General features: G+C 43.2%; 1 protein-coding gene across 1 annotated transcript; it reads right to left on the reverse strand.

Moving 5' to 3' along the window:
* Positions 1-291: 291 nt before the first annotated feature.
* On the reverse strand, positions 292-5,161 carry TCF24 (transcription factor 24). The gene is made up of 3 exons (XM_026077065.1): positions 5,152-5,161; positions 3,369-3,777; positions 292-405 (listed from the first exon to the last, which is right to left on the reverse strand). The coding sequence occupies exons 2-3, from the start codon at positions 3,750-3,752 to the stop codon at positions 292-294; spliced, it is 498 nt and encodes a 165-aa protein (XP_025932850.1). The 5' UTR covers positions 3,753-3,777; positions 5,152-5,161.
* Between the last annotated feature and the right edge of the window lie 4,382 nt (positions 5,162-9,543).

Consider the following 9,543-nt stretch of genomic DNA (forward strand, 5'->3'; position numbering starts at 1 on the left):
CAGATAAGAATACCTATTCTGTTAGCGGTATTGCCTTTGTCGCTGCTTTATGGGTTGGTGCTGAGTGCAACTGCCTTCTCCTATTCCCTCAATTCAGGTATCAACAATCTCCTCTATGTTAGAAACCAGTGATAAATCAGATTAAGTTAATAAGGCATTAATTGCATTTAAGAATCAGTTCCTTCTCATCCATAAACAGTACTTGAATAATTACAGTTTGTCTGCAGATGTGTTTTTTAACTTAAATATATATGATGAAATAAATAACTTTTTTAATAATAAAAAGGGAGATTAGATTTGTGAATTTGTTGATGTTTCTCCTTGGCTTGCACTTTCTCCTTGTGCTGAGTGATTCAAAAACTGCCCTGTAGCTCCAATATATAACCTGGATCGCATTGGCCATTTCTGCAAGACAAAAGACAAGCACAGTGCTGAAATATATAGGATCTTTGCAGTCTGAAAAAATTCTGAGCTATAAAACCAAAGCTTTAAATGATAATGAAATCACAGTATCAGAAAATAGGAAACTGTTGCTATCACCAAAATGTTTATGTCATTTATTGAAAAAAAGTTTTTAGAAACCGTGTAATGCAATCTCAGCATGGATATTTTCTTAAGTAGCAAATTGTAAGGTACAGTTCCTAAAAATCCTCATGAGCCCACAAACAGTTGTAAATCATACTGATATGTGATCATGTAGGAATCTGTATCATAGCTGCTCTGTTAGTAAAACAAAACAAAGCATTCCTGTTTATGGTGACAGGGATACCACTGGGATTTACAGCACTGGGCATACCCCCGTGTTTGCACAGATTGCAGCATCTATATATCCACATGCTCATTCCAACCTGCCCACACAATATTGATTGCCGGACTGGGCCTGCTAAGCAACTGTGTGAAAGGGAATTTAATATAATTGTTCCTTGACAGTTTTCATCACTGATAAGTTCTTGTTATTCATCAGCTCCAACAGTTTCAGGAGATGAAACAATTTATCTTTCCTTTAATTGATTATTGGAAAAATCAATTAATTGGTTTTAAGTATTTATTTTTGTAGCTAGCATTTCATAACAGCCTTGCAGTGATCACTATGCAGTAAACATTATTTCAGATGCATGTCCTTCTATCTGAAGAATTCCACTTGAATTTGATATTCCAAGTTGATTATTGTAAAGTTGATGCCTGAAAAGACAACCTGTCACACGTTTGATGCAAAAATATCTGAAAAACAGCCAGCGTGGTGCTCCAGGTAATGCCATTTTTTAAAAGTCACTTTTGGGAACAGGCTGGCACCTTTCTTGTGGACTTGACTTTTGCAAACCCAAATTTCTCTCATTCTTTATATATGTGTGCTAGAGTCCCTCAATTAAATGCATTTGTAATTTCACGGATGGCTCCTCCCACATCATATGTTAATTGGTGTGTGCAAGGCTACTCTCCAGGAGCAGTACTCAGATATCTTAGTCCTCATAATGGAATGACTGTAGTCCCATACATTGAACTAACTTAGTTATTCCTGTTACAGTATCAAAATCAATGACTGACTTCTGTTATAAAAGCAGGAAATAGAAAAACAAGTATTGGTCTGACACAAAGGTATCCCTGAAGACTAAAGGCACTTGTTAAATCTTTTGTACTGCAATTAAATCTCAAATCTTCTATTCAAGAGATAAAAAGCAGAAAACTTCTTACTGGGAAGGACCGTAAGATCTCATTCAATATTTTTATTGCAAGTCTGATGTTATGAATTGGATCACTAATAAGACATCTGTGACTTAGCTAGTTTAAAGTTATTAACCACATTTCTTGTTTGGTGTACACATAACTGTACTTCGATATTTCAGTTTTCATACTATTTGTATTTATCATGGTTAATATACACATGTATAGTTACAGTTATCTGTACTGTTTTCCTCATATCCTGCACTTTGATTTTTTGAAGCACATAATATGAATTGTCTCTGACCCTTTGGTTCCAGTTCCAACTAAAAAAAAATTTATCAACAAGAATATCAGAAACACTGATTTGACTGACGGGATCTTGATTTCAACCTGTACTTCATCAAAACTAAAGACAAGCAGATGACACATTAAGTAAGATTAGTAAAAATAACTGCTAAATTAATCAACTATTGCTTTATTCCAGTAGTCTGGGAATTGTGCATCTGGATAACTTAACTGTTTTCATAACTAGTTAAGAGTATTTTTCTTCCTGTAATAATTGGCAGTCATTAAAAAGTATCATAAGAGACCTGTGTCCACTCACTTTGCCCAAGCAAAGTAACTGAAGTCAAAGAACTTACTTTGAAATACATTACAATATTTATTATTTTATGAAATATAGCCATCTTCTAATTTATTTAAAGGTTTTGCTTTCTTAATGAGTCTGCTAATCATTTAAATTACCTAAGAAACCTCCACTCAGATCATGCTTTTAACCATTTTAAATATGTATTTATGTGCAGTTACAGTGACCAATACTGTGAACAAGGAACTCTCTGTGAATTAGTCACTTTATGGGAATTAGAGATTACTTCACAAATTAATCTTAATTAAATCATTCTGAATTCATCAGACTCTTAAAAAAAAAAAAAACAATGCTCTAACCCACTCGCTGAGATTAGAGCCAAAGAAAATATCTCATGGTATTCAAGAGTCACATCAGTCACCGAGTAATGTATTTGAAAATAGTTTTCATCCCCAGGTACTCTTTAATAGCATTTCCCCTTCCATGTTCTCTCTACATCTCCATGATTTTTTTTGATGAAGGGAAGAAAAATAACAGCATATACAAACTAGATGAAATAAATGTGTCTGAAAAGCACTTTTATATAAGGAGTTAAAATGTGGCCAGTAATTAATGTCACATTTCATATCTCAGCTGGCTCAACAGGAGAAACAAAGCAGGCCTGCACACATTGCCAAGCACTACCACAGCTGGGCTCACTGCTGTTAAACAGCTGATTACCTCAATCACAGTTACTACCTAGAATGGATTCTGATGGATTTTGTGACTAGGTTTCCACACCTGTGTTAATACGAAGATTGAATAGGTACTGGTATTCCTCAGTTCCCGCCCTCCTCCTTCAGTTCTAAGGGATCAAGTCTCACTGGGCTTGGGCTTCTCTTAGATTCAATATTCTTGTGCAAAGTCCTTGAAGCTGGAGGCAAATTGCCAGTGAGCTCCAGGATATTTCCGGCAGGCCCTCAGCACCCAGATACAGTGGTTCTACTGCCTGGGAACGCTCACCTAAGGCAGTCTTGTCATGTATTGATTGTAGCAAGGCAAAGAAGCTTGAAATCTACATAGTTGTAATACCAATTAACTTCACTGAGAGAAGGTGGAAGCTGTTCCTCAGCTGTCCTACCTTGACAGGGTGCAGGTATCCATCCCCTCGGAGGGTACCCAAGCCCTCTCCCGGTGACTCTTCCTCATCCTGAAGGCTACGGGTGAGGTGTGCGATATAGGTGGTGGCCAGGAGCAGCACATCCAGCTTGGAGAGCTTGGTGTCAGGTGGTACAGAGGGCAGAGTCTTCTGTAGCTCTAGGAAGGCATGGCGCAGCGTTTGAACCCGACTGCGCTCCCGAGCGGCATTTGCAGCTGCCGGTCTTCCAGGAGTTGCTCCAGCCCGCTGCCCAGCTGAGGAGGGTGTGCAAGAATTACTGCCAGCGGCAGAAGGCAGCAGGGAATCAGGCTCTGAACTAGGGCTTGAGATCTCCTTACTGTTCTCAGATAAATGTCTACAGTCCATTGGTGACTTCCCCAGGAGGGAGGACCTGTAACCAACAAGAGTATCTCTAAACCAACATGCCCTCTGGCACAAGCCATGCTGTAAGCTTAAGGTGATGCTGAGAATCTCAGCATCAGAGTAAAAATATCCACCAAGGATGCAGCTCCTTTCCATCCCAAATTCACACACATACCCTTGCAACCACTACCACGCATGTATACACACACTCAGAAACTCCAGACTGTGAGTGACAGCTTTGTTCCTCCGATCCAACAGAACTACTGTTAGAAGATGTAAAGCTAATTTGATCTTTTTTCCAGAGACAATCTAAGGCTGGAATTTCCTGTGAGATATACACACTCCCCACATTTTCAGAACTTTCCCTTCTAGGTACAAACAAACTCCGTCAACATCATCTTTGATAATGAACCCAAGTAGTACGTATGTACAAAAAATTAATTACACACAATGTTTTCCCCATTCAGAAAAGAGGATAAAGAAAGGAATCACATTAAGTTGATATACCTACTGTGCTAAAGTGAATGCTTTCTAAAAACAAAGACAGATTATCAGAAATTCCAATATTGCCAGGTCTGGCAAACAAAGGATGCCTACGTACGAATGTGTGAATTGCTTCTCATCACTATTAATAAAGCAGTTGATTTGATATCACACACAGGCACACAAACATAAGTTAAAATTCTTATCAAAGACTCATTTTTAATATCTTTCCAGTAGTATTACACAGAGCAATTTCTTTTAATCATTCTTAGTCCAAAGATCACCTGGCTCTTCTGAGAAAACTCAACAGACAATGCTAAGCAGTACTGCCACAGTAGCTTCCATTTACAACCAAATAAAAATTAGATGAAATGTGATTTTTTTTAAATATATTATTTGCGTAATTTGGGATGTGGGACTGTGTGTGCATTTTCTATTTACCTGCAATCATTTCATCAACAGTCTTGTAGGTGATCAGTGCTCCATGGATCACAGAAAGAAAAACATATTTTCAGCTGCAATGGTGAATGGGAGCCTCAGAAACATAATACAGGTATTTTGAAATGCAAAATTTGGTCCATGAGTTTGAAGGATCAGAAACAGACTTCTGTCCTTTCATATCTGAAATTATTCAAGAATAACTGGGCTTGTCCTATCTTCTACATTTTCAAACTTTAAAAGAATCTGTAAACTGTATTTTGGCCATTGAGGGGCAAAAGAAACCTCTGGCAACAATGGCAGAAAACTTTTTTGGAGCAAAGCTGAAAATAATTACTGAAAAATCTTCCCCAACTTTCAGAAAGGATTGTCAGCTCTGCCTGTAATAAAACTCATGTTCCTTTAATTCATCCAATTCCACAGTAATATGCAATTCTACCATTCTTCCCAAAAGTTCACCACTTCTTCGCTAGAATAATACCTGATCCAGTTGCTCTTATTCAAGCACACCTTCTAAATTTCTCAGACAGATCCTGGCTTTCATGTGTTGGAGATCTGGTGTTTCTGTGATAGCCTGGATAGATAACAAGGACAAGAAGTTATTAAAGCAGTTTTAATTATAATCAAATGCATTGTAATTTTTTTAAATTAAATAAATAATATGAAAATTATTTAAGATCTAAATTTACAAAAATCAGGCTCTGATTTTGCCAAGCATTTCAAACATATACTGAAGTCCCTGTGTAATTGCTGCTGGCAACAGCAAAAGCCAAGTCAAAGAATCAAGTCAAAGATTGGTAACAGAAAAGTGGAAAGGAAAAGATAAATTTTCTAAATCATCTCTGTTGGTCTAATTTGATATTTAAAAGGCATTATTATTTTTAGTGTTTTATTGTGATTAATTTGTTGTTAATCTGTCTCAGTTTTAAGAACTCTTATTCACTTAAATGTTGGCACAGTTTAGAATATGAAATTATTCATGAAATACTTTGGATTTTAACTGTAAACCAAAGAAAAATATCATTATTTATTGCTTACAGAGATAATTAATTATTACCTATATAAAACAAAACTCAAGTCCACATGAGCTTCTCTTGAATGAGGGCTGAAAAAAATGATCTATTTCCTTTTAATTTAATATGTAAAAACATGAAATGGCAACTTTTTCTTGGTATTTTCTCCCTAAGTTACAGTCAGATCTGCATGCATTTTAGTGACAAAAATTATCTTTATTGCCACTGCAGAGTCAACACAGCTATGAAAAAAGGCAAAGATTCTATTCTGTATCATGTTTCATCAGTAGAATTTCATCTGCCATTCCATCTAAATCCCACTGAAATGATGAAATCTTCCCATATCCCTGATTACTAGAAAAGTCCTAATTAGAGAAGTAATACAGAGAAATGAAATGATTTATGTCTAATATTATTATTTTGACTGGGTTATTAATACCCATTAATCTATTAAAAATACAAGAATAAAGCTAGTCTACATGTTATTTTATTTTGCTGTGGTGGTATATAACCCAATTTAGAACTACAATCACTTTGTATGGACACACTATATAAAAATGCAGGTACCTAGAAACCTCATTTCCTTGTGTGCCTTTCTGAAGTAGGAGCTTGTATTTTAGAAGCTTCACAACTACATTGGATGAAATTCTGGGCCTATGGAAAAAACAGCAAAACTTCAGCTGTGGAAAACAGAGACTTCACTCTGTCTTAACTTCTTCACTACTGGATTTCTGGTCAAGTACATACAGCAATACCCAATGGACCAGGAAATTCCTTTAAACAGAAATACAGGACATAATACAGATATGTACATGTGTGTTTATGCTAGTATCCAAAATATAGCTGGTGCTTTCTGAACTAAGATTGCATTTGTCATGCAGTGTGGCTGAGTGGAGTCATTGTTCATACTTGTGTGATCAGGTTTCATACTTTGGATCCTGCATACTTTGTAAACCCAAGAGCCACTTGAAAGCCTGTGGTCCAAAATACAGTCGCTGAAAAATAAAGCAAATAAAATGCCTCAAGACAGCATGCGTTTCCATGTGATCTGCTTGAAAATCTTACAAGGCAGAAGTCTGTATTTTTATATAATTAAACATTTCCCTGTGAAATTTGCAAACACGCACACTTACTGCATGGCATGCAAAGGAACGTGAAAATGGGAGTGTGAAAATAAGAGTATTTATATTATTTCTAATGCATTTTTATCGCATTATTTCTACTGCAGGCAGATATAATTGTGTTTTACATGATACTACAAAGACATCATCGATTTGAAATGTAATTCGTTTACAAAAGAAACCAGCACAACTGTTGTTTTATTCCTGTATTCCATGGGAGAAGGACAGCAATGAAGGGTATCTGACCACATGAACAAGCAAAGACTGAAAATGCCAGAGCAGAATAAGCAAACTGAAAACATATGAATAGATAATCTTATTTGCAGCCCTTTTAGTTGTTCCCTAGGGGAAAAAAAAAGTAGTTAATCTGGATTATTTTGTATTGCTTTTATAACGACGTTGCTCCTTGTGCAATTCCACTAATAGTTAACGAAAATACTTTCTCCGAAGCAATGAAGTAGGAACTTGAGTGCGCGTATTTAACCGGACAACTGCAATATGTGCTCTGATACGCCAGGTGAATAACCTTGCACCCACACCCCAGACATTTTGTGCGGAAACCCGCTTCTGAGGCACGGTTGGCGCGCGGCGCGGCGGCGGTTGGCCACACTTGGGCATTTCGACTGCGCTCGGCTCGGCCCGGCCCGGCCCTGCCTGCAGCCAGCGCAGGGGCAGGGCTGGCCGGGGGGCAGCTCTGCCGCGGCTCTCCGACCCGCGGCCCGCAAACGAGCGCCGCACGCACACACAGCCGCGGACGCCCAGCCCGCTCCCGGCCCTCGGTCCCGTCGGGGCACTGCAGGCGGTCCCGGGGCCGGCGCATCCCGTCCCACGGCCAAGCTGCCCCGAGCGAGGGGCGGCAACCCCGGGCCTGGGGAGGCGCTGCTCCTGGCTAGGATGCAGGGGGTGCCGTCAAGTGCGGGGATGAACTTACCCTTCCCGGCCGGGGCCGCGCAGCGACGAGGCAGTGCGGAGCAGGTTTGCCCGCTGCAGCCTTCCCGTCGCGTCCAGCCCCGCGGAGCCTTTTATAAGACGGCGCGGCCAGTCCGTACGGCGGGGCTGGGGCGCACCTGGCCGCCGGGCTCCCCCCTCCCCGCCGCCGCTAGCGCGGGAGGCAGCGACCGCCCCTTGCCGGGCGGGAGGGTCATTAATCACGGAGCTGTCGGGGGGCGGCATCGCCTCACACCCGCCGGCCCGGTACCGGCTGCAGGCAGCGCCCCGGGGGAGCGCCTCCAAGACCGTGGGAGCCCTGCCGCGGGCCGGCAGAGCGGCGGGAGAGGAAGGAACCCGCGCCTCGCCTGCCCTAGGCGGGCAGTGACCACCGCGATCCCCCTGCCCCCTCCGCCGGGCCCGGGGCGGGAGAGATCCCTCCGCGCGGCGGCCGTTAACGGGCCGCGCGGCGGGGCCGCGCCGGGCGCGGAGCCGAGCTTCCTCTCCGTTAATGCTGTTTTTCTTAGGATAAAGTAACAGTTTTGCTGAAGGAAAGTAATTTAATCGCTGGGCTTGGAGGTCAAACGATCTTTTTTTTTTAATAAGCGAGTCCTTTCTCTCCACTCCATCTGTTTCTTTTTCTGATGTTGCGGAGGTGACCTGCCCGTTACCGGTGTCCCCCTGCACCGGCCCGCGCTCCCCGCCGCGTACTGTAGCTCCGAGGAGAGCGGGTCGTGACTCTTCCCAAGTACCTCGTGCGAGGACCGGCACTTGCAAACTGTCCGTGGTGAAAACGAGAGCGGTATGACGTCCGACTGGCCAGGCAGAATATTTGATTTAGAAGTGAATGGGGAGCAATTAAAAATTAGTAACGTTAATGAGAAGGGACAGTCAAAATAAATACCGAGGGTATAGAACTTTCCCAGAAAAACATTTTGAATTAAGCCTGATTTTTGTGATAACATAGACACAATAAATCAAGCCTCGGGCTCAGTGGAAAAACAAAGTCTGAACGATTTGTTACCGTTTTTGCAGCCAAGAAAATTAAGAACTTAATCTTTAGCTATAATTGGAAGTCCCGGGAAGGGATGATTTAGGGGCAGCAGGGACGAGAGCTGGTGAGGGCACGGCGAAGGCAGGCGGTTCCGTCGGCGGCTCTGCGAGGGCCCGCGCAGGGGCCCGCGGCGGCGGCGGCGAGGGGCGGCCGGGGCCGGGGCGAGCTCCGCGCGGCACCGCGGGCCGCCGCGTTCAGCGCCGCACTGCGCTCTGGCCGGACCGGGACTCCTTCCCGCGGCGCTGCTCGGACTTGCCCCGCTCCTTGGGCCGAGGCTCCGCGCCTGGCAGCGGCCCGCGACCGCGCGAGTCCCTGCGCCTCACCGCCTCCCTCTGCCGCGGCCCCCCCCGCAGTAAAACACTCCCGCACCTGCCGACGCAGGAGCCGGACCGCGCCCCGGGGCCGGCGCGGACCGCCGCCCGCCAGCAGCCATTTCCACCCCGCGGTCACACCGGCCCGCCGCAGCTGCCACGGGTCTGCCGCCGTCAGGGCTCAGAGGGATGTCAAGTGATACTGCCGGGCTGCTGCAAGGAAGGTGAACGTCAATACTGAAACCAAAACAATGCCTGAACATTCACCTTTGCCTGGCGCAGGCTGCCTGCAGCAGAGGTTTCCTTTCTTCCATCAGGAGTTACTCCAACGAAAGTTACTCTGAATATGTACGAGATTATTATTATGAGATGCACCCCCACCAGGGACCACCCTTCAACCTCCTGGTGCCCAGGAGAATGGGCACCTTGCACCCAGGCCTGCACGTG

The sequence above is a fragment of the Apteryx rowi genome, unplaced genomic scaffold, assembly GCF_003343035.1.
Source record: "Apteryx rowi isolate R43461 unplaced genomic scaffold, aptRow1 scaffold_446, whole genome shotgun sequence".
NCBI lineage: Eukaryota > Metazoa > Chordata > Aves > Apterygiformes > Apterygidae > Apteryx > Apteryx rowi.

What these genes read in the sequence shown, in the direction of transcription:
- TCF24 (XM_026077065.1), bottom strand. Translation starts at nt 3,752, where the DNA reads ATGGACTGTAGACATTTATCTGAGAACAGTAAGGAGATCTCAAGCCCT. An exon ending in GATACCTGCACCCTGTCAAG is followed by an intron (nt 406 to 3,368) that starts GTAGGACAGCTG and finishes TTTGTCTTGCAG; the next exon opens with AAATGGCCAATGCGATCCAG.